A 25,803-nucleotide genomic window follows, 5' to 3' on the forward strand; every position below is an offset into this window, starting at 1 on the left:
CCGCGGCCCGGCCCATGTGCGCATTAATTGGTGCTGTCCGCAACGGATTTTTTTTTAATTCGATTTTTTTTAAATACTACTCTATCCATTTTCATACACATTCAACTTCATTTCAACTTCAAATCTCTTCCTAAAATTCGAAAAAATGTCTCCTCGTCAAAGATTATCCGAATCTCAAATGTCCCGGTTGTTAGCAGAGGCGGTACATGTAATCCAAGAAGAAATCAACAAAGAAGTAGAACGCTACCAAGCTGCTATTCAAGCTTGGAACGAACAACAAATCCGGGTACCACGTACTCGGATGTATATTCACCGAGACCGTGAACAAGCTGTCTTGCGCTTTTTCACGGATTATTTCTCTAGAGATCCGCGATGGAGTGATCAGATGTTCCGTCGCCGGTTCCGGATGCGGAGGCCTTTGTTCCTACGCATTGTCAACGCAGTTGTAGCTCGTGACACGTATTTCTGCCAAACCACTGATGCTGTGGGCCGACAAAGTATATCGACGTTGCAGAAATGCACGTCTGCCATTCGTCAACTTGCTTACGGAACTACATCAGATATGTTCGATGAGTATCTCCATGTAAGCGAGCATACTGGATGGGAGTGCCTAGCTAAATTCTGTTGGGCAGTCGTCGAAACATTCAAGGATACATACTTGAGAAAGCCAACGACCGACGACGTTAGGAAGTTGGTCGACATGCACGAGCGGGCCCACGGCTTCTCGGGGATGCTTGGAAGCATCGACTGTATGCACTGGCAGTGGAAGAATTGTCCAACGGCTTGGAGAGGACAATGCACTAGCGGGCACAAGGGCACACATCCCACGATTGTGTTGGAGGCCGTTGCCGACAAACGATTGTGGATCTGGCATGCCTACTTTGGTGTCGCGGGGTCCAACAACGACCTCAATGTGTTGAACGAGTCTCCATTATTCAACGACTTGTGTGCGGGGCGAGCACCGAATGTAGAGTTCACGGTCAACCACCGAGCATTGTTTGCCCAAAGGCAAGAGGCGGCTCGGAAAGATGCCGAGCGTGCATTCGGAGTCCTCCAAGCACGGTGGGCTATTGTGAAGGGAGCGGCCCATGATTGGCAGCGGTCACTAGTCGCAGACATCATGTATGCATGTATCATAATGCATAATATGATCGTTGTGGACGAGGAAGATAATGTCACTTTGTGGAGCGACGATCCGCTCGCCAGCACTGGGAGTGACTACGTTGTCACCGACCTGCCCGTGCAGGGCCTTCCTTCCGACATCCGCAATGTCATGGCCCGTTCAGCTGCGATGCGCCAAGAGGAACAACACACTCGCCTCCAAGCCGATCTAATCGAAGTAATTTGGACTCGCACCAACGTTTTCCAGCATTGACGTTATGTTTTTATGTTTTTTATTTTGTGTTTTAAAATTTCTATGTTGTAATTTTCAATCTTCGATCGAAATTAACTTGTCCGTGTTATAAATTTCCGACGTTTTTTATTTTACGTTTAAAATAAGTTGAAATTGTGAATAGTGTCATTTATTAGTTGCGGCCCGGGTAGTGGCCTGCAGGGTTAGAGCAGTTGGGGCCTGAGCCGCAACTGTAGAGGAATGATAACGTGGAAGGGACTTGGGGCCTGAAACCCAGCCGGGGTTAATAATGCCCTTATGACCGTTTTGTTTTCATTGCCGGAATTGCCCCTCTTCAATCATTTGATTTTTAGGGAGTTTTGCCCTTAGTTGGACAGAGGTCTGTCATATCAAAATCAATAGCAGAGGAGTACTACATTTTTGGCTATATTTTTCTAATAAATATAAGTGACCAAATTTTTGTTCAATAAAAAACTAGTTTATTTAAAAAAATAGGTTTATTTATATATTTAATTAAAATATAAGGATGCATATACATGGAAAGTGCATAATATTGTGGTCATATATTTATGATTTGTGTATAATTTTTTTACTTTTTTGAAACCATAAATGTAATTAGTGCATACTTTAATTCAAATTTTAAAAACAATAGAAATGAGTTAAGGCATTTTTCACGAAGATTAAGAAAAAAATGTATAATTAGTTAAGTGGAGTGAAAATAAAGTAATAAATGAAAAAAAACATAAAGTAGGAGATGTGATAAAATAAATAAATTATAAAGAGAGTAAAGTGGGAAAAAGAATAAGTAAGATAGATTAAATGTGTTAATTTTGTCATAAAAGTAAATATTTGACAACTAAAAAGGTTTACAACTTAACTATAGTAAAATATGAGAGTATTTTTAATTTTCAAATTATGATTCCATATGTCCCGACTTAGACCATGCATTTGTTTTTGGCACTAGTTTAGAAAAGAATATTTAGTTAATCAAGTTGAGAGATTGAGTAGCAAATTAAGAGAAAAAAACAATAAAGCATGAAAGATAATTAAACTGCAAATATAGTATTAAGAGTTAATTTTTGACTAAAAGAGAAATTATTACATTTAGGTAGGAAATAGCCATTAGTTATTTTGGGACAAAGGAGGTAGTAGTATTTTTTTTATGTACTTATTGTTTGATGAAAACCTTAATTTGCTTTTTGGAAATGATTTATTCTACTATGCCAAAATAACCATTTTTATTCTTATATTCGGTTAACATATAATCATTTTAGTTAGTGAATCCAAAATCAAATTGGAACCAATGAAGCATTTCATCAAGAATAATAAGTGAAGAAATCTACCTTCTTTTAGAGGGTGTTTGGTTGGGTACTGGAAATGACATTTTGAAGTTAATGCAAAGATGTGTTTGGTTTGCAAAAATTTATCCTCTTTGCTTAGGGCATTAGCAATGGGGCGCCCTAAGGCGCGCCCTATGACGCGCCACGTCAGCAGTTTTATCCTCCTACCTCCTCACCTGCAGTGGGGCGCTCTAAGGCGCGCCACGTCATCATTTTTTTAATATTTACAAAATCCATACGAATTTAAAAAAAATAATACATTAAAATACGAATTTCATAAACTTCATTTCATTTAATAAAAATTAATACATTACAATGCGAATTAAAAAAATGCAAACTCAGCGACGGCGGTTACGAGCCCACACTTTTTCAATCATGTCACTCATGAGCTGTGCATGCTCCTGTTGGTTGCGCATTGAGGCCTGTCTAGATAGAACCTCTTCGAAGCCTAACGGTAACCCTCTATCGGGTGTGTCGGTCGATGTGCCGGAAGAGCTAGATGCACGGTCGTCTTCATTCCAGTCGGTGATGCTTCCGCCTTCACTCTCGACTATCATGTTGTGCATGATTATGCACGCATATATGACATCGGCAATGACTTCCTTGTACCAGAAACGAGCCGGCCCTTTCACAATTGCCCACCGTGATTGGAGCACCCTAAATGCCCGCTCGACATCCTTCCGCGCCGCCTCCTGCTTTTGCGCAAATAAAACCCTCTTCTCACCAATTGGGCAGCTGACCGTCTTTAGGAAAACTGGCCACCGTGGGTAGATGTCATCGGCCAAGTAGTACCCCATATGGTATTGGCGTCTGTTGGCAGTGAACTCGATGGCCGGGCCGTTGCCGTTACATTGGTCGGTGAAGAGGGTGGACGAGTTGAGGACGTTGATGTCGTTGTTCGACCCGGCTACGCCGAAGTAAGCTTGCCAGATCCAGAGCCGATGGTCAGCGACGGCTTCGAGGATCATCGTCGGGTGGCTGCCCTTGTATCCACTTGTGAATTTGCCTCTCCACGCCGTCGGACAATTCTTCCACTCCCAGTGCATACAGTCGATGCTCCCGAGCATCCCGGGAAACTCGTGCGCCCTCTCGTGCATCTGCATCAGACCCTTGCAATCAGTGGTTGTCGGCTTGCGCAAATATGTGTCGCCATAGGCCTCTACTATCCCCCGATAAAAGCTCTTCAGACACTCGCGGCCTGTAGTCTCTCCACAGTGGAGGTACTCGTCAAAAAGGTCCGCCGTGGTGCCGTATGCGTACTGACGAATAGCAGTCGTGCACTTTTGCAATGGTGTAAGTCCAGGTTTCCCGATACCGTCCTCCCGAAACGTGAAGTATTCATCACTGAAGACAATGTACGAACAATGCTGAGAAAAAGGTACCTCGACATTCTAAACCGGCGGCGGAAAACAGTCGGGCCCCATCGCGGTTGATCGGCAAAATAGGCTTCAACCAGACGTCTGTGAGCTTCCTGGTGGTCGCGTCGGACATACGACCTATGTCGAATAGGCCAATGGACTTGCTCAGCCGCCGCCTCCTTCTCGCGCTGCATTTGGTCATAGCATGCCGCTATGGTCTCTTCAACGGCTGCATCTAATGCTTCGTCAAGCGAACCACCGGATTCAGACGAACTAGAACTATTGGTGTCGTCGCCGAGATTCATTTTGCTTGGATGTAGAGAGAGAAAATGTAAAGAGATAGTCGATATGTTCGTATGCACAACTAAATGGAAACGAGATTTAAATAGAAAATCAAAATCGCGTGCCATCGTCCGAGTCGATCGTCCGCAACCTCCACAATGGGGCGGACGATGGCGCTGACGATGACCATCGTCTGCGGCCATCGTCCGCGACAGCCGCAATGGGCGGACGATGGCCATCGTCCGCGCTATCCTCCGCTACAGAAGTATAGGGCGCGACTATCGTCCGCGCCCTATGGCACGCACCCGCAATGGGTGCGGACGATGCATGGCGCGGACGATGCGCGCCATCGGGCATGCCATTGTCCGCCCATTGCGGATGCTCTTAGAAAAAGTTATTGAGAGGTGAATCTTTGTAGTGTAACTAAACGATAAAGAAGCACAGGCAACTATCCATCTTTGTAAACCAAATCCTCCGTCTCAGTGTGCTGGAATAAACTGAATTAGTAGCTCTGACATAAATACCAAGAAGAGATTTATGTGTATGTTCATATCACAAGAATTCACTGTCCTATTCTGCTTCTTTGTTGTTTGAGTATCATAAATAACTCATCATACAACATTTGGTAGTAGTTGACAAATTAACTGGGGATGACAACTTGTACTGAATCTGGTGAAGTAAATAGTCCTCCTATACCAGAATGAGTAATCCAGTAAGATGATTATGCTGTTGTGATGAGGTATTTTATCTTCTCAATTATTTTTCTATAAATGGTACACTTGAAATTATTTGTGAACAGAATTTGTCCATGGTAAGAAGTAAACACAACAAACAGAGACAACAGAGATGAGAATAATAAATGCAGTAAGAAAGCTAAGCTACCAAAAATTTCATATTACTATTACAGTCCCTATAATTTACCCTACTCAAAGAGAGAAACAACATTGAAGAACACTTTTGCTTATTCATTCATATAGTTGTTGGTGTTCTCTTCAAAATTAAAGAAGAAACTAAAAATTGGATATATCCCAAAAGCACATTCATCATTAGACAAAATTTGAGCCAATGATTCATGTTGAGTTGGTACACTAGTCAACTTTTTCTAACACCATATGTCAAATTTCTAACATCATAATCCTATTTTCTTGACAAATTTATCTCGGCGGCGGCCTCTGGGCGGCGGAGGTGACGGCGACGCGCTCGCACTGGGGGCACATGGTGAGGGTGGTGGGAGGGCTCATGTTCATGTAGAATTGAGGGGAAAGCTTCAACGCCCTCAGCTCACTCACCTCCTTCTGCAGCCGTCTGTTCTCCTCCGTCAGATTCTCACAGCACCGCCGCAGATACTCACAGTCGACCTCCGTTTGTTTGAGCTTTGTCCTCGCCCTTCTGTTCTGGAACCACACCTCCACCTGCCTCGGCCTCAGATTCAGCTGCTTCGCCAAAGCCGTTTTCTGCTTCTGCACAAATTTAGAGAAAATGGAACAAGGTGAGTTGAAATTGACCAAAAAATTGAGAAACCGGAGTTTTGAAATGCGATTTGAACTTACCGGATTGAGAGTGTTGTGCTCCATGAAGGTCTCTTCAAGGACGGCGGCCTGCTCCTTGGAGAGGCGGAGCTTCTTTCTGCCGGCGGCGTCGGCGCCGTCATCGTCGATCTCGAGGGAGCTGGTGGCCCTCTCGCCGTCGTTCTCCTCTCTCTCGCTCCTCTTCCCGCTGAGGCTCGACACCGTGCTGTTGGGAGACGAAACCATCACCTCCTCGTCGCAGTCGATCACTGTTATCGCTCTGTTCACATCGATTCCTCGGAATATGGACCTCGCCTCCATATTCCCATCTGCAATTTCAAAATTCAACCATCAAGATTCCACCTTTATCGGATTAAAGTGTGTAATTTAACAAAGCATGCATGGATCTCGGTATACAAATGGAAAAAAATCAAATCTTTACCAGTAGAATGGTGAAAAGCATCAGGTGGTGAGGGTTTATGCTGCTGCATAAAGGGCAAAGGAGACCTAAACAGATTCAACGGAAAAGGGGCGGCGGCGGGGGGCGGAGGAGGAGGAGGAGGAGAATCATGACTGTGATTCTCCGGGCATCTCAGGCTCAAGCTCAAACCTAACCCATCATCTCTGGAGCTTGACATATCTCTCTCTTTCTCTCTCTCACACACACAGAGACACACACTAGTGTTTATTTATCTCACTAGCTGAAAATGAAGAGTGTCTTGACAAGCTTTAGTTGACGTGGGTTGGAGTTATATATACAGAGAGACAAAGGGAGAAAAGGAGGGATGAAAGAAAACAAGAAGGGGGGGACAGAATGAGGAGAAATGGGGTGGTCTTTATCTTTGGCAGAGGAGTTACAGCTTTTTTATCAGGCCTATTGTAAGAAAAGATAATATAGCTGTGGACCTACTTGTGTGTGTTCTGTGTGTATACATACACAATACTTATATATATAAGTATAAAATGTGTGACGATGATGATATAGTAGATACAATGCAGATGTTCAATGATGACTTGTGTCAGAGGTCGCTACTGCCTCAATCATAATGATGGGATTTGGCTTTGGAGACCTCTTTGATTTTTGAGTCGCCTTTTCACTAACCATGGTTAACTAAACCCCCTCTCTCTTTTTAACTTTTTCCTTTGGAGATTTGGGAAAACAAACATAACCCTTTCCTTACAGTTGACTGCCGTAGCCCTTCTGCTACCCTAATCCTTTTCTAGAGACTCTCTAATTTCTCTCTTAGGTTACAATCTGGTCAAACACGAAAAAAAATTGGCATAGCAAAAGAAATTAAAGACAATAAATATTGGAGCCTTGAATATCAAAGAAAAACAAATTTTAGGGATGACTTTTTTCCTTCTTTTTTCTTGGTTGCAAGTTTCAACAGTAACTCCTGAGTACTTTTCAAAGCGTTGACCATTGACCCTTGGGTTTCTGTGGTTTTTCCCGAAACCCACGCGCCCAGTCGACGCACGCGCCAGCCTCGTGAAATGGCGAAAGGCGCACCCTGGGGTTGGGCCCACGCTTCACGGAACAGCCGTGTGGTGCACGTGGATTTGCGTTGCTGTCTTTGTCTTTTTCTATTTACGGAGTATTTATTATTATTAATTAGGTCATTAATCCTAGGTTTAAGTCCTACTACTACTATTTAATTAGTGTGGATTAAGTAAGGCACAAATTGAAACGTACTCGACTGTCGACGGCAAACGGAATTCGCTGTGTTTATTATGAACGAGGTAATTTAATTAACAAAATTTTAAAGGAGCGTTGACTAATAAATAAGAAGGGGTGTTTCGAGTGAGACATTTAATTAACATTACCATTTTAGTATTTGTTTAATTTACTTTGTTAGGTTCATTATCTATTTACATCATGTTGTTTGTATCGTTTAATTGAATACTCTTTTATTGTTAATAAAGAGGGAAATGTAATAGGTAGCTCATATAATGTGATATTCCAACTATATTAAAGTAGCTGAAAATTGGGGCCAAAAAGTTAAGAAACTCATCTACAAAGTTAGGAAAGTCATAACCACTTTATGACGGAATAAAAAAGCGGTGACCGACTTCTAACATTAAATCAATTAGGAAAATTTTAAAAAGTTAGCATTGACATGTAAAATCAAATTTCCATTTATTCCATTCCATTGAAGAAGTCATCAATCACCCTTGCCAATTTCATTTTTGTGCAATATACTTTTTTTATAACACCACTCATGAGTGAATTAGACTATGTGTTTATATTTCACATGGAAAAGACTTACAAAAGTAAATATTTGTTAAAATAAGTTAAGACCAACCATGTGAAGTGAATTGACGACCTCATATTTAACAAATTTGCAAGTTTTGAATCACTATCATCTAATGTCGTTGAATATGATGAGTCTATATTTCTTACGTGTTTATTTAAAATTCAATATAAATTTATATAAATTTTATGCAAATTGTAGATTCCTGCACCATTTTAGCCAAGGCAAAGAAGTATGAATGCTAACTCTTTTGACTTGAAGTTTGAAATGACGAGACATAACTAATTTTGTTTGGGATTCAAAACTAACGTGCATGTAATAAGGAAAAGTTAGACCCAAATTTAGTATTCTTTGACTATATTCATGAATATAAGGTATTCTAACATATTGGTGGGCTAAAACTTCTTGTTTTTTTGACCTAATCGTCATTCAAAATATCTGACTTTTTCCGAATAGATCAAGATCAAATAATGTTAAAGGTGCAATTGTCATTATTTTTTATTTTGATCATCATAGGATAGCTGCAAATAATTGAAAATTTATAGGTGTGGAACTAATAAAAGTCAATGAACCTTAATTTTCGATTTCGACAAAAGTTACAATAAAAATTACTGATTTTTAGAACGTGATCTATCATTTATTTCAATTATTTGTCATATTACTATGTGATAGGGAGGAATTTGTTGTAAAATATGAGTGGTGTTTTTAAGGGGAAAATGATATATTGTTCATAAATATCATTTAATAACAACAATATCCCATATAATTAATTTGAGCAATTTTCAGTCTTACGGATGGAAGGGTATTTAATACTCCATTATTAATATATTCTCTCACCTAACAACTGCCTTTTATCCCATAAGCAAACCAGTGAATTAATTTGACGAAATCGAAACAATTAAACTTGTTAAATATAAACTGGTACACTATTTATCACCAATTTGCATATACGGTGTATTATTTACGGCATATTGGAGCATATATGGTAACAATAACCGTATACATTATTTACCTAACATGCGTTTTGTTGCAGGGACGATATTAATGACCTTTAATGTAACATTAATTCACTTGGAATTTCTTTTTTGGATTATTTGTCCTTAAATACACAAATTCCTAGCATTTCCTTATTTTTCCAATTAATCAGAATAACAAACTTATTCCTATTTCAACCCCAGCTAGCACTTTTGGCCTAAATATATCGTTTTCTGATCCATCCATTAATAATCTCAAATTCTATTTTTTTCAACTTTGTAACTTTGTGTCTTACTATATTTCATCAATTACTCCACGTAATAAAAATTGGCGTCTTCCACAGCATCAACATTTTTTCGAAGACGAAGAGAGTATATAGAATTGATACATTAGAATCGCATAGGTAGTAATATATCATTTGTAATGACTATGTAAATATTAATTTATTCAGAATTGCTAATTTAGAGAAAAATAAGAAGAATAGTATGCACTCCGTCCCATAAAAATAGTTTTCCTTTCAATTTCGGGATATCCTACAAAATTAGTCACCTTTTACATTTGACAAGTTTTTTCTCTCATTAGGTGGGTCTCATTTTCATACTGACAATACTCTAATTATTATTCTTTTTCTATCTCTCTTGTACTTTATCAATTTTTATATTAAAAATGTGTTATCCTCAAAACCCTTATTTTTATTGGAATGAGTAAGTACTAAGTTTGTGTATTTACATTTTTAAAAAATCAAGAAAAAACCAAAAATTAGAATTACTAGTGCTATAAAAAAACAAGATCTTTATACTACATTCGTCCCAAGTTACTTGAGTCGTATTCCTTTTTGGGTTGTCACAAGTTACTTGAGTCATTTCTCTTTTTGGCTAAAAACAAAACATTTAATCACACCTACTTTATTATTTATTTACTTTACTTTCTCTTATCTCTTTTAATTTATTATCTCTTCTACTTTATTTAACTCATTAAACACAACTTTTTTAAATCTCGTGCTGAAAAGAAACATCTCAAGTAACGTGGAACACGGAGGGAGTACAAGGCAAGAGGAAGGGCAAGTGGATGCGAATGGAACAATTTGAAAGGGAGATCACGTGGGAAGGCAACGTGAGTTCACGTGGAGTGTGGGCTCCCACGTGAGAGCAAGTGGGGCCCAATGGTAGCGCTCGTGCGTGACACCTTTGTCGCTCCTCAATCCGACACCCACTTGCCTACAATTGTTTTACTGCTCCACTTTATACTTGCTAAATTACTGTTTCATTTTTTCCTTTTGAATCCAATTAAATAAAAATACTTTTTCGGTCCATAAAAAACACCCAATTATTACTTTTTTCGTTCCATAACTGATATGAAAGGCACAATTCCAAAATCAATTTTTTTCATTATTACGAAACAGTAGGGTAAGTGTAACTACATTTATAAATTTACCGCTTTCATTTTCAGTAATGAATAATGAATTAAATTTTAACGTATAAACCTGGGTTCTTACATAGATAGAAAGTGACAACATTCAAAGAATTTAAACAACATATCAAATGATATGGACAAATGCCGTATAGTAAAACAAAAGTTAAGCAATACTTAGACCATCCACTATAGGCGGATGCTTTCAATCGCCCCGTCCCATTTTTTTCCACAGCCCCACTTTTTTATCCATAGCCCCAATTTTTTCCTCCACTGCCTCACTATAGGCGGACACTTCCAATAGCCCAAAATTTTATAACCAATTTTTATTTTACTTTTTTCGTTGAAGTTTTTAAATCAGCTTAATTGAAATATTTACAAAACGAGGTAATTGAGACCGAATATTCGTTGTATTGGCAAAGGTAAAATTATACAACGAACGTAAAAAAAAATTACAAATAAAAACGCCGCCACCGTCTAATCGGTGGAGTCGTCCGATTCCTCTTCCTCATCTCCGTCGCCTTCTCCATCGCCTTCAACGTCTCCCTCGTTGCCGCCGGCATCCGCTGCCCCAGGACCCTTATCAGCCAAGCAATGTTGTGTCTTGTCCGCTTCGTCGCCGGACTCTGCTCTTGGGCACAGATGGCCTTGAATTTTGGGCAGTCCTGGAGAACTAGAAACTCCTCCCACATTGTGAACTTCGAATTGTCGAGCGTGCGGTATTGCTCCATCGAAAGTTCTTTCACGTCAGCCTCGCTGCGGCCACTCTCCGCATGGAGCAGGTTGTTCTGGTATATGCCCGCGAACCGCCGGGTCGCCGGCAGAATCCTAGACCACTTCTTGCGGAGCTGTTCCCCGTCACGCGGGTGGGAGTCGCGAGGTTTGAACTCGTTGTACGCCCGCATGACGCGCTTCCAAAAGCTAAACTCGGTCTGATCGGTGCCCAATATGGAGTCTGATGTGGCGACATCCCACGCCCTCGCCACAGCAACGGACTCCGCTTTGGTGTGGTGGATGGGCTTTTTTTTCCGACTTGAACTGAGCCGCTTTGCGAACCACCACCGGAGCCGACGCCGCTGCCCGATCCGCCGGCTCCGCTGACATTGCCCGATCCTCCACCGCCACCGCCACCGCCACCGCCACCGTCACCGCCACCGAGTTGGGACCCTCCGACTCTCGTCGTAACGGGCGTATCCCATACGCCGGAACTGAGCAGATCCATCATCGTATCCAATGCGTCTTGATCTGCATCGGTGAAAGGAGATTGACTGGATTGGAAAGGGGTCTCCGGACGGGGATGGTTAAGCGAGTCGAGGTTGGGTCTGTAATCTCCAAACGCCGAGCGGCTCAGATTCCTCGGCAAAGGTTGGGTGGGAGAAGACCTCCAAGGCTGAGATGGTGGCGGAGTTGGACTCGATGCCCATGTCGGGGAGGTTGATTCCAACTCCATGGCTGAGACGGAAAGCCGCCATATCCCGACGGTACGCCACCATATCCCGACGGTTCGCCGCCATATCCCGACGGCTGGGAAGGATTGCCACCATATCCCGCTTCGTGTAAGCCGGGGGATTCGTCGTCTCCACCGTGCATTTTTTTAGAGTGAAAGTGTAGATAGTGATGTGTGAAAATGAAGTGTGTGAAAGTGTGTAAAAATGGATGGTGGAGGAGGAGTATTTATATATGTAATTTTCGAAAAAATTTAAAAAAAAATTAATCAAAGGGGGCGGACGTGCATAGCCCGTCGCCCCACTATAGACTGCTCCACCCATCGCCCCATTTCACCCCGCGGCCCCCACCATCGCCCCGCGATCGCCCCGTAGGAGGCGATGCCTCTACCGCCCCACCCTCGCCCCATTTTTCTTGTCCGCCACGGGGCGGACGTTTGCTGCACTATAGACCGCCCCACAATAGCCCCAAATTTTCGTCCGCCCCATTCTCTCCTATAGTGGATGCTCTTACAAAAATAAATAAACTGTGAAATAATAGAAAACGTTAAATATATACATACCCTATACATTTATATGTAATTTGAAAAGATATAAGCCTAATTTAACTAACACTTCAGCATGACCTAATCTCAATATAATAGGTAGAGGTAGATTTTACTTTGTGGGCATATTTGCTTTTCATCCCTCTAAATAATAGGATAATAAAGTCAAATAAAAAAGTTATACTCCCTCCGTCCCTATGTAGCTGAGTTGTATTCATTTTTAGGTTGTCCCATTATACCTGAGTCATTTTCTTTTTTGACAAAAAGCAACAACTTTTCTTCTCTCATACTTGATTCTCTCTTCATCTCTCTACTTTTTTTCTTTTCTACTACTTTATTATTCATTTTACTTACCTCACTTAGCACAACTTTCTTAAATCCCGTGCCAAAAAGAAACGCATTTACTATAGAGGGACGGAGGGAGTACATACTTAAATGAATATTTAGTTTTTTTATGTATTTTTTGAATGATAAAAGTTGGTATAAGGTTATAGAGTGAATATATCCTTAGCATTCCAATTATGGTTTGCAATTATAAGATCAACGAACTCCGTATAATATATATTTTCAAATATATGCAATTACAAAGTAAACTTAACCAATTTAAAATACCAAAAATCATAGTGCATGTTGGATCATACCACTCTCGGAATAAAAAGTAAAGTTTAACTCATTAAATAATCATATATATGAGCTATATGAATAAGAAGTTTTTGCCACATATACACATGTATGGAACATAGTATAATAGTCGAGAAATAGATTGATGAAGATGGATAGAAACAAGAGAAGAGAGTGGGGTTATAGGGAAGTGGTGTTCACGTGGCCAACTCTATTTTATTAACCAAAGCCAAAAAAGTAGAGAATTCACGTGCGCTGGGACTTTTATTTTATTTCTTTTTTTATTATCATTTAAAGAGAATATATATATTACGTGACATTTTTATTTGGCAGCAGCCAATAATTGTTAATAATCAAAATATGGTCCCAATTATTTTGTAGTGGTTTTGTCTCCCCCTACACCCACAAATCCAATCTGTTTGCAATCATTGGATAATACGATATCAGCAAGTTGACCATTTATTATTTTTTGGGATTTAATTAAATAGGTAATTCTAATTTTTTTATATATGTAAATGGACTAAATTAACTCTTTATGACCGGCCACGTTATGGCCATTTAGCATCACACATTAAGAATAAACTTATATGTGTGTGAATGGACTTGTAAGTTGATACTTATCTTTGAATTTCATTACGTAAAACACATTAATATCACGAATTACTGTATACGTTGAGCAACAATCAAGAAATGACAGTAGTAATAAGTTGAGCAAAAACTACGAAAGAGCAACGCTAACATGTTGAGCAACATATAATGGAGATGATATAAAAGTAAAATCAAGTAGTATTAAACCAAAAATTTGAAAAAAAATCATTTTTTTTTTGTTATTTAATTAATTTATAGCTGGCCATAACATGGCCGCATAGCTTTATTCTTAATTAAATTGTTTTATTTCGTATAGGATCTATGCACAAATGACAATCGTACAAACATATAGTATACATTTGCGTATACAAATGAACAGTAACTTTTCAATCGATATATTAAATGCTAGTAGTAAAATTTATAAGTTGCATTATTAGATCAAATATTTGAAGTCCAAAGTATTCAAATTATGATTCTAAGAGGTTCTGCCATTTACAATCAATAAAGTAAAATGCTACTCCTACTATACTACAATTGCATAATATTCCTGGTCTAACAAATTAAATATTCCTCTAAAACTTAAATTGGTGAGGAATATTTGTATATGCACACAAGGTTTTGATCTATGCAAAACTAGAGTTAAATACAGAAACACAGAACAATATCATGCGTAGGGCATGTTTAGGTCATTATTAGTTTATGTTTAGGTCATTCTAACAAAGCATGACCTAAAATGATCTTAACATGACATTGAACACGAATTTTATAATATAATCTAAAATTGTTTAATTATGACCCTCCGTGTTTTTAGTTAATTATTGACCATTAGATCACTTAATCGTAGGGCCAAAATTTGGGTTGCATTTCTGAATTTAAATGCATACTTATTTTGATCATCTCCCTGTGCACACATTTGTTGCAACATGATATATTTTGCAGCATGATAAAGTCACTAATAAAGATAAATATACATAAATTGTAGTACTACATATACATGATACCCTTATTTTGCAGATTTAACTGAATCAAATTATGAATTAGTTTTGTTATTTGTTACTAAAAAAGAAATAATTTTGAAAACTTTATTATCAAATTTTAACATGATTTTGAGTGTGATTCAATTTAATTATATTAATATTTAGAAAAAAATAATACTCCCTCCGTCCCGCACTACTCGCACTTATTTCCTTTTTGGGCGTCCCAAGTTACTTGCACTCTTTCCATTTTTAGTAAAAAATTTCACCTACAGCCGTCATTTTTGACTTTCCTATACACTCATTCCTTAATCTCTGAGCCAAAAAGGAAATGAGCGAGTAGCCCGGGACGGAGGGAGTATAATTTTTTTAATCTCAAATATGCAAATATTTACGTTAAGATTTCAATTTTTTCTAAATTGTTGCAAAATGATTAGTATGTAATTTATTTTAAATCAATCAATATTTATAAATTAATTTTTAATATTAAATATTTGAAAAGGTTCAATTATATATTTACTACTCCAATTTAATTCCTTCTTTCATTATATTATTATGCTATTATTAATAAATAATTTTACGGCAAACCGTCAGGGTTAAGAAATACTAGTAAATTCATATACTCCATCTGTCCCACTTTAGGAGTCTCAGTTGAGTTCGACACGAGTTTTAAGAAATGTAAAGAAAAGTTGGTGAAAAAAGATGGTGGAATGTGAGTCTTACTTTTTTATATTAGTTTTATAATAAAATGTGAGTGAAAAAAATGTTAGTGGAATGTGTGGCCTAATACCATTTATGAAATATTCCAATCGGGACTCTTAAAGTGGGACACCTAAAAATGGTAAACCGGGACTTCTAAAGTGGGACGGATGGAGTATATTGAAAGAAAGACAACGATGTCACGTTTTGCGCATGAGACATGAGAAATTATGTTTAGTGGGCCAATATTTATTAAATATTTTGCTGCCACAAATTTGTAAACTGACATATTGTAAAAAGCAAATTATTTTTTTGCCACATTTGAAAATTGCACGGACCATAATAAATGAGATTACAATTACATATACCATGCTCAATATCTTAGTAATCTTTTCCTCTTCGAATAAAGGTCCCTACTCCCTAATTAAAAGTTTATATGACGAACAAACGAACAATTTAAACTCATTTTATATTATGATTATAATATGAAAAACTAAGCAGGTCCAGATTTTACGTTGATGACAATGATGATGTATGTGCATTTGTGAATTACTACTACTAATAGTACTATTATTTTAATTGTTGGAAATAAATCTGGCATGTAGATCTTGATGACGAATAAATAAATGTTATGGCATCACGAGTGAAGGTGTGGAAAATTATTTATAGAAAGAGATGGGTCAAAATGGGAAATAAATAAAGATGAAATAATGGACATTGAGAAATGATAGTAGGGTTGAATTGAATCTCAAGTGTGTAATCATAATATCTGAAACATACAACTGATATGTATAATGATTGCAATATTTTTGTGGGTCCCATATCTGAATTCGATAGTCAATTTCGAATTATCTACATTCACCTGTCGCTTTAGTACAGCACTATTCTGCTTTTACACCTAACTTATTTGGAGCAATTCTCTCCACAATTTTGTTCTTTTCAATTAAGTAATTTTGATAAGGTAATAGTACTCTTGTTCCATGATTACACGTCCTGCATTTAATTTAACTCTAATTTTAAAAAAATTGTTTAATTTTATAAAATAATAGATAGTAAAATCAGTGAAGTGTGAATCCAATTTTATATATTAATTTTAAAATAAAATGCGAGTAGAATGTGATCAAAAGGATAGTGATAACATACATAAATTGTACATATACATAATTAAACTTTTTTGAGATTTTACATTAAAAATAATTTATAAATTTTATTTAATATAAAATAAAACACATACTAATCATTCTACAACAATGAAGAAAAGTATTCAAATTTTAAATTAAATATCAATATATTTAAGAAAATTTTTTTATTGAATATTATTCCCTCCGTCCCAGAAGAATATGCACTCTTTCCTTTTTAATCAATCCCACAAGAATATGCACTTTCTAATTTTGGAAAGTCTTTTCAATCGAATGAGGTGAGACTCATTCTCCACTACCAATACTTTAATGACTCTTTCTCTCTAAATCTCTCTTACTTTAACAATTTTACATTAAAACTCGTGTTAAATCCAAAGTGTATATTCTTTGGGGACGTTGGAGTATAGTATAATTATTTCAAATCTAGCTCTCTCTTACTTTAACAATTTTACATTAAAACCCATGCTAAACCAAAAGTGCATATTCTTTGGGTACGTGGAAGTATAGTAGAATTATTTCAAATCAAGCTCAAAATAACGTGAAAATTTGTGACAAATTATTCACATGATTTCCTCTTTATTGCTATAGAATAACATAACTAATAACAAAATTAATTTACAATTTAATTCAATTAAATTTAAAATTATAGGATATCATGTACATGTACAATTTATGCACAACTATCTTTATTCTTATCGAAAATAATAAGAGTGGAAAATAATATTTATTAGCTAACGGATGGAAAAGGAAAAATAAAATATTTAATGACGGATGAATAAAATAATATTTGGCTGCACCGACAAAGAAATTGATAAGGTAAACACGTAATACTATTATATTACTTTGAAAGAACTGTTAGTACTTTTATTACTTTGAAAGATAATAGTAGTAGGTCGATCCAAGGTGTACTAATAATAGATACACTCTTCCAAGGTGTACTAATAATAGGTCGATCGAAGGTCCCAATAGATATATTTTGAGTACAGAATGATTATCACTATTAAAACAATGTTAATAATAATTTAAATTATATGAATGATGAAATACGTAAATCATGCGATAGAAAAGTTAAATAAGTTAATAGGAGTACTATTGAGAAGATATGTGGTGGGTTATTAATTATAAATTGAAATAAATATTGTGGTGAAGTCGGTTCAATTTTATAATCATAAGTATTACTAATAATTTGGTTTTCATTTTTCATTTTGTTACTTTTAATTATGTATTTTCATTTTTAAAAAATCAAATATATATTCCCTCCCACCTTAAACAATACTTTCTTCGTCCTCCATTATTTGTCACTAGTTTCTTTTATGGTCCGTCCACAAATATTTTTTACTAGTACAACTTTTGTTAATAGACCCTACATTCTACTAATTCATTCCGACACCCGGTTCGTGTCCGGGCAAAGAAACACTCACATTTTTTTTATAAAACTAATAAATAAAAGAAGGTTGCACATTTTACTAACTTTTTCAGTCCACTGTCCATTATCTTTCTTAAAACCTATGCCGAGTCAAAATGTAACAATTAATGGCGAACCTAAGGAATATTTATCTTTTTCTATTTTGGTACATCTCACAAAATTATTCCCCTTCCATTTTTTGCAAGTTTTTTCTCTCTTATAAGAGCATTAGCAGTGGGGCGCCCTAAAACCCGCCCTATGTACTGCCACGTCAGCATTTTATCCTCATTCCCTTCCACTTGCAGTGGGGCGGCCTATAAGCCGCCCTAAAGGCCAACTATATGTTTCACTATTGTTTTGTTAATTAATTTAAATGTTTTCAAATATGTCAATGCTAAATAATTAAAAAATATCACGATTAATTAAAAATGGCAAATCCTACATTGACTACTCTACAAAAGATGACTCATTAATTAATTAATTTTTCGGAATTAAAAAAAATGCGTTGCATCGTCCGCGTCGCCCACAGTGGGAGGACGATGCCCTATCGTCCGCAGACGATGGCGCGGCCGAGGCATCGGGCGGTTTATCGTCCACCCCATTGCGAATGCTCTAAGGTAGATCATATTCTTTATAAACAATATTTTAATTATTTTTTAATTATATCTCATATTTACAAATTTTACATTAAACTACGTAACGTTCTTAAAGTCTATATTGGAGGAAAGTAGGAAATCATATCTTTTGAATTTTGAATGACATTTTGTTAGTTAATGAAAAAGAAATTATTTTTTAACAATAGATTTCTTGAAGTGAAAATAGTGGTAGAAATTACTCCATTTGTCCATGATTAGGTCATCCGCAACGCTGTCTCTTATTCGTCTCTTAACCGTCTCATCTCTTAACTATTCATGGGCTCCACTGTACTTTTTACTCTATCTCTTAACTAAGAGACAGCACCTGCAACCCTCCATCTCTTATCCGTCTCTTAACCATCTCATCCCTTAACTATTCATTTAATTTCATTTTTTTATTTTTATTTCCAACAAATTAAATTAATAAAAAACACACTTCATTAAATAAAATAAATATACAACTTAAAATTAAAAAAAAACATAATTAAAATCCTAAAAAAATAAAAATTACATAATTTAAAATATAATTTTATAGAAATTAAAAAAGCTACGCCGTCGGTGAATCATCCCCCGAAGGCGGTGGCGGTGCACTCAAGCTACCTGGAGGCGGAATACCAATTTGTCGTGCCATATACTTAATTCCGGCAAGATGTGCTTGATATTGTGGAGGCGTCATGCGGGAAGTGTATGCCATCGTGGCAGTCAAGTACATGGACAATAGAGTGTTCGAGCCTGAGCCCGCCTGGCTTGATTCGCCTCGGCCCCTCCTCCCTCTAGCAGCCTTCGCCGCCTTGGTCCCTTGCGGCCGACGGCGCCCACTGGAGGAGCCCCTGCATCGGTAGTCGTGTCCTCAACCTCTTGTGAAGCAACCTTTTGTGAGGCGCTGCCTGACCCGCCCTTACTAGACGAGTATTGGCCACCCACCGTGTGCTTCGTGCGTTTCGAGCTCGAGCCCTGGCTGGACTGGACACCGCCGGCCCACCATTCAACGTCTTTGACGGTCTCCCAAACATCGACAGGTTTGAATTCTTTGCCGTTGTCGTCAAAGAAGACTCGCAAAGCCGCTCTCATAATGTCGGCTCCAGTGGCTCCGCTTTGGTAATGAGCCGCTTCATTCTTGTAGATACCGCAGAATTTTTTGACATCTTTGTCGACTCGGTCAAAGTGACTTCGGAGCATCTTCATGGTGCGGCGACGGGACCCCTTTGGCTTGGTCTCGTTGTAGGCGTCAGTGACCTTTTCCCAAAAACACTTTCGGGTTTGTTGATTCCCGACGATGGGATCGAACGAGACGCTTACCCAAGCGTTGAACAGAGCCATCGTGTCCTTGCAGCTGTATGGATGGCGACCTACATCCTCCTCGGCCTCCTCCTCCTCTTCCTCCACGACGTCGAATGCGCGACCACTGGAGCTTCGACCGCTTCATCCTCCTTCCGGATTGGGTTCATCCGGATAATCCTCCATAATTTGGGATAATCCCTGCGAATACTTCGGAGCTGAGGGACGGGCGTATGCATCCACATCAAAATGGGGTGGTTGGTACGCTGTAAGCGTCGACGAGCCTTGGGTGCCCAGCGTTGACGAACCGGAACCAGAATCACCCAAGACATTGTACATGCCCCCCAGTCGCTGGACATTTTTTGATGAAAATTAGAGATGTGGGATGAAAATTTGAGAGGAAATGGAGATGATTTGAGAAGAATAGATGTGTGTTTGTGTGTATAATGAGGATGAAAGAGGAGTATTTATAGAGTAAAAAATTTAAAAAAACTAAAAAAAATTACCGTTGAACGGTCATATGACCGTTTCTTAATTTTTAATTTTAAATTTTATTAAAATCAATTTTTTTTAAAAATGATTTATTGCGTCAGTGTGACAACGCCCACTCGCGGGCCGGCGAGTGGGCGTCACGCCTAGCGCCTGCGCGCGCCACGTGGCGCGCCAGCGCCAACCGTCTCGCTGGGACAAGACGCTCGCCAAGACCAGGACAATACGTGGGGCTGCAACGCCGTCTCGTCTCGCCGAGACGAGATAGAGATGGCAACGAGGCGCGTTGCGGATGGCCTTAGGAGTCTCTTTATCTATTTTGGTCTATCCGCGAATAGGAGTCCTAATTCATAATTACCATAAATGGCAAAAAGGTCTCACATTCCATCAACTCGTTTCACTCATATATTATTTAAAACTAATACTCCCCCGTCCCACTATAAGTGAGACGTTTCTTTTCGGCTGTTCGAAAATGATTTTAAATAATTAGAGTGCAGAGAAAGTAAATTAAATAGGAGAAATGTAGATACGACTCTCTTCTATACTCCCTCCTCTCAGAAGAATATGCACTCTTTCTTTTTTAGTCCGTCCCACAAGAATATGCACTTTTCAATTTTGGAAATTCTCTTCTCTCTAATAAGATGTGACTCATTCTGCACTAGCAATACTGTAATTACTTTTTCTTTCTATGTCTATCTTACTTTACCAATTTTGCATTAAAACTTGTGTCGAGACTAAAATGCATATTCTTTAAAGACAGATGTAGTATTATTCTCTCTCTTACTTTACTTTCTTTTTACTTTATTATTTATTATCATCTTCACAAAAGAGTGACCGGAAAAGAGCGTTGCACTTGTAATAGGACAAAAGCAGCATATACATATGAGATTCATATAGAAGGGACTTTTTTCGATCCACTTTTATTAAAACTTCTTAAAATCAATAAAGATAACATCTATTCGCGGACATAGGGATTAGAATCTATATTGGAGTAAAAAAATACTCACAGGAGATGTATTATGGGGTCCCGCATTGGGGGGCCCACAATGATATGCAGTGGTCCAAATCCAACTTAAATTGTTATGAATAGAACCCAAATAATAAAAAAAGAAATAAAATGGATTTGGTATTTACAAAAAAAACAGTCCCATCGTTGCGCCCTACCTTAATCGTACCAAAACCCCAAATCTTTGCTGTCTTCACGTGATCCTGCCCCCCACCACTACCCTCATCCCACACACTATATTCTGCTGATTATTACACCACTATTTATTACTCCCTCCGTCCCATTAAATATGCAACAGTCACGAGATTTTATGTAGTGTTGTTTTATGAGTTAATGAAGAGAGAGTAAAATAAAAGAGAAGGAAATATAGAGAGAGTATTGTTTCCATTTTTAGAAACATTTCATTTTTAATGGGATAAACTAAAAAAAAACGTTTCATTTATAATGAAACAGATGGAGTACTAAACAACTACACCCCTATACAATACTAGTACTACTACTTCCCTTTTAACTTGATATAAATACTTACTCCTTTCCTCAATTCCATATTAATTCATTTTACTATTTTAAAAGGTTTAAAAATAATTGAATCATTTATATTTTTAATAAAAAGTAATCATCTCTCTTACTTTATTCACCGTCTACTTAACACACTATTTTTAATCTCCGTATCGAAAAGAAGGCCTCAATTAACAAGGAACGAAGGAGTACCTTTATTCCATTAAAAACTAATCCTTTTTCATTACTCCACAATTTTTTTAAATTCTGTTCCGTTTCATACAAATAGGAACATTTTAAATGACACTAGTTTCAAATACAATTAGTAAAATATGAGAGAAATTGAAAAAAATACTTATAGAATTATTAGTGGAGAATGAGATCTACTTATCAGATAAAACAATTACCCAAAATAAAAAAGTTATTCTTATGAAACAGCCCAAACTGAAAAAAAATTCATATTTTTATGAACAGATTTAATATTGTTAAAATTTTTGTTTATTGTAGTGTCATTTTGTACTAATTTACATTGAACAAAATAAAGTATGCGATGTATATAGAAAGTAGTACTACTATACTCAGTATGTCACTGTGAAAAATAAATTTTGAAAAGTAAATACTAGAATATTTTTTTAAATTTTGATGAAAAAAGTAGTAGTATTACATTTACTATCGAGTCTAATTTTTTGTTTCTGTCTGTGAACCAATATAAAATTGCATTTTTATTCTTTTAATTTTTTCAACTCACAAATTTAATTTTATACTCCATTTATTAAAATTCATGTTTAGAGTGGGGACTCTAAACATCCAAATAAATCATCAATTTTGATTTATTTTAAAATTACAATATCACATTGAAAAATTGAGCATTAAAAACATAGTTTTGTTGTTAATTGGGCTTAAATTTTCATATGCATAGATTGCAAAAACAAAACATTCAGGAATTTATTTAATTCCACTAGAAACGATAGAAATTTATTTGTTTCTATTAAATTAATTTATGTTTCATCCATATTTTCACGATCTAGGACAACATTATCTTACAAAAACAAGAAAAAAGTTTTTAAAATGGAGAAAAAGTGTTAGAAAGAGATTGATGCATGGAATCTCTTAGCAGGTGGGAGTGCAGTGCTACATGCCTACAACTGCTGTTAATTATTTGGATCAGATTCGCATCCGATATTTTCCTACTTTTTCTTTATTTTATTTTTTCATAAAAAATGAAAATCAAGATACTAATTCGTTAATTAGTTGCAGCAAATCAACGTTAATTATTTAGTTGAAATGTTGAAGTAAACTTTCTTCTGTCAAGAAACCAATTTGTAAAAATAGCTAAATTAGTGTTTGGACGATATAGCACAAAATATATGTTATTTATGTGTCGAAAAAATACTTAAAGATCGTCCAATTCATAAAATGCAATATCCATTAATTCCACTCGAAAACATGAAATAATACCTATGTCTTATTGACTTCATTCTTTCACCAAAATAGCCTTCCATACTTTATCATTTTACAATTAATCCTCATAATTTTTTGGCATTTCCTCTTACCCAATGCCAACTCTGTTGTCCCCTTTGACCTTTCTACAAATTTTGCTTCCTTTCCTATCATATTACTTATGCAAATGAATCATACACTCATTTTTACACATTTCCTACTATCATTATTTTCCACAAGTTCACTTTCATTTCATATTTTCATTGTATAATACCTAGCATGTTCGTAGATTAATTGATCTAGAACCACTACATGTAAAAATATGTTAGAAAATAAACGACCAAGTAATCACGAATATAAACAACCTGATACAAGGATTGTTTATCTAGTTCGATGCGACAATGTATCCACGTTTGATGGCGATGTCAAACTAGATATTTTAATATTATTTCGGATACCACTTAAAATGAGTGGAACAATATATATTGACAATATAACGAGCCATAATCCTACACTAATATGAGTAGTATCGAGGCAAGATGAATGATTAGTGTTGAATATTGGTGGACTCTCATTTGGGCTGGTTTTATATTTTGCCAATGTGTTACTGATTTGGGCTTGGCCCAATACTTATGCCTTCCACTCCAGATGCAGCCACGTGTACTCCCTTTCCGATCATGGCTCTCAGCCGTTGGATGGTAGAGTGTGCTTGTTATGGGTGTGAGTCTTCTGATTCTCAATATTATTCTACACTCTTCACTCTCTCTCCGGATATTTTTTTCTCTCTCAGAGTTCTTCACTCCTCTTCTTCTTCTTCCCTTCTTCTCCGACGTTTCTCTGGTGATTCTGTGTGGTCTTGCACGGTTAAAAGTGCTTCAGATCTTGCTACAGTAATAGAGGAGGTAACCACTTTGGTTGCTGGTGTTGGGTGGGAACTAGGGTTTCCTGTTTGGAGTGTTTCTGTGCGAGGTTGTTCTCAAACGGTGTAGATCTGGGGTGTAGGAGTCAGTTAGGCTAGGAATCTGGAGTGTGAGGTTAATCACCGGTAGATTCAACTGTGCTCCTTTGCAGTGGCGGATCCAGGATCTGGAAACGGAGGGGGCGGAATATATAGTATTAGCTTGATTTAGTGCGGACATGGCTATTTCTTTTGTTGTTCGGGGCGACGCCGGAGGCAAATGGAGGGGGCGAACATGGTAATTTTACATCCCGATAAGGGAAAAATAGTCGCACGGAGGGGGCGACCGCCCCCTCCTGCCCCCCCTAGATCCGCCACTGCTCCTTTGGATCTGTGTTCTGGAGAATAGGCTTGTATCATCGGCGGGAGGCTGAGCCGTTGATTGTTGTCTTCTTTGTGTTTCTTTCGGTATTCCTTAATTGTTTGCACCGGATCCGAGTGGATCTGTTATCTTGTGTTTCTAACGATTTGAGTGTGCAGGGTTATTGAAGCTTATCTTGGAGTGGTTAAGCTCGAAGACTTAGTCTGTAATAACTATTGTGTATCTTGACTGTAATAGCTAGATTCGTTGTATATATCAGTCGCTTGGTTAATGGTTTGACTGAGCCATCTTGTAACAAGACCAAAGAGGTCTCGGTAAATAGTGAATCTGGAATTCATCATATCCCTACAATTAGTTTAGAAGATAAATTAAGGGAAGAATATGTCGAACTAAACAAGGCGATCCCAGCTGGAAAACAGCAGGATCTGCACGTTTAATGTTTGCTGTAGTGGTCAAACAATGCAGACATACATATCAAAACCTCAATCATTGCTTACAAACAACTCTATTTTTATTCTCAAGAGATAGAGAATGGATAGTCCGTACAGTGGTAAAGCGTGTGGCCAGCCTCGCAAAATCCCTTTGTTTAGAGGTGTGCACGTGCGGGCTGTGTAATCAAGATATATTTTCAGTTAATTAAGAAATAATTAATTAGAAAGTGCTTTGGAAATGGGATTAATACTGTATTAGATGGAGTAATATTATTATTCAAAAGATTTAATTGCACGAGTGGTGTTTCTTGCTTCATCATTGCTTAAATATAAACTACTACTACTATTAAGACATTATTACTGCCACATCATGTTTTCTAATTAACAATATTAATCACTGTCGTATTAACATGCTTAATTTCTTGGCTTTCGCCGATTGCCACTCTCACTTTATCCCATGCACATTAGTTTATATATTATGTATTTATAGATATATATATATATATATGGACATGATGTTGCTGTTTGTGCTTATGTAATGAATAAGATCCAGATACTTTATAAAATAATTCAGTATTTTACAATAATTATGCCTATAAAAGTGAGGGCATGCTTGCCATTTTAAAAATTTCACACAACTAATGATTCTCAGTACTTTATTTAAATATTTGAAGCATTATTTAGTACTAGTGAATTGTAAAACTAATTGTTATGATTTCTGTCACTGATATAAAGCTTAAGCTTATGAATTTGATCAAAAAATTTATGTTTTAGAGTGTTGGATTTGATTAACCTTATTTGAGTTTGTCGCTAAAGTGATGGAAAGATGAATATTGATTATTGAGTAGGAT

At 37.2% G+C, this 25,803-nt stretch overlaps 1 protein-coding gene across 1 annotated transcript; it reads right to left on the minus strand.

Annotated features, from left to right (window-relative positions):
• Nucleotides 1-5,278: 5,278 nt before the first annotated feature.
• Nucleotides 5,279-6,758, minus strand: LOC121794179 (homeobox-leucine zipper protein HAT3-like). The gene is made up of 3 exons (XM_042192235.1): nucleotides 6,285-6,758; nucleotides 5,885-6,171; nucleotides 5,279-5,794 (listed from the first exon to the last, which is right to left on the minus strand). Exons 1-3 carry the CDS (start codon nucleotides 6,478-6,480, stop codon nucleotides 5,489-5,491), a joined length of 789 nt encoding a protein of 262 aa, XP_042048169.1. The 5' UTR covers nucleotides 6,481-6,758; the 3' UTR covers nucleotides 5,279-5,488.
• Between the last annotated feature and the right edge of the window lie 19,045 nt (nucleotides 6,759-25,803).

Source organism: Salvia splendens, chromosome 1 (genome assembly GCF_004379255.2).
Source record: "Salvia splendens isolate huo1 chromosome 1, SspV2, whole genome shotgun sequence".
In the NCBI taxonomy this organism is placed as follows: domain Eukaryota; kingdom Viridiplantae; phylum Streptophyta; class Magnoliopsida; order Lamiales; family Lamiaceae; genus Salvia; species Salvia splendens.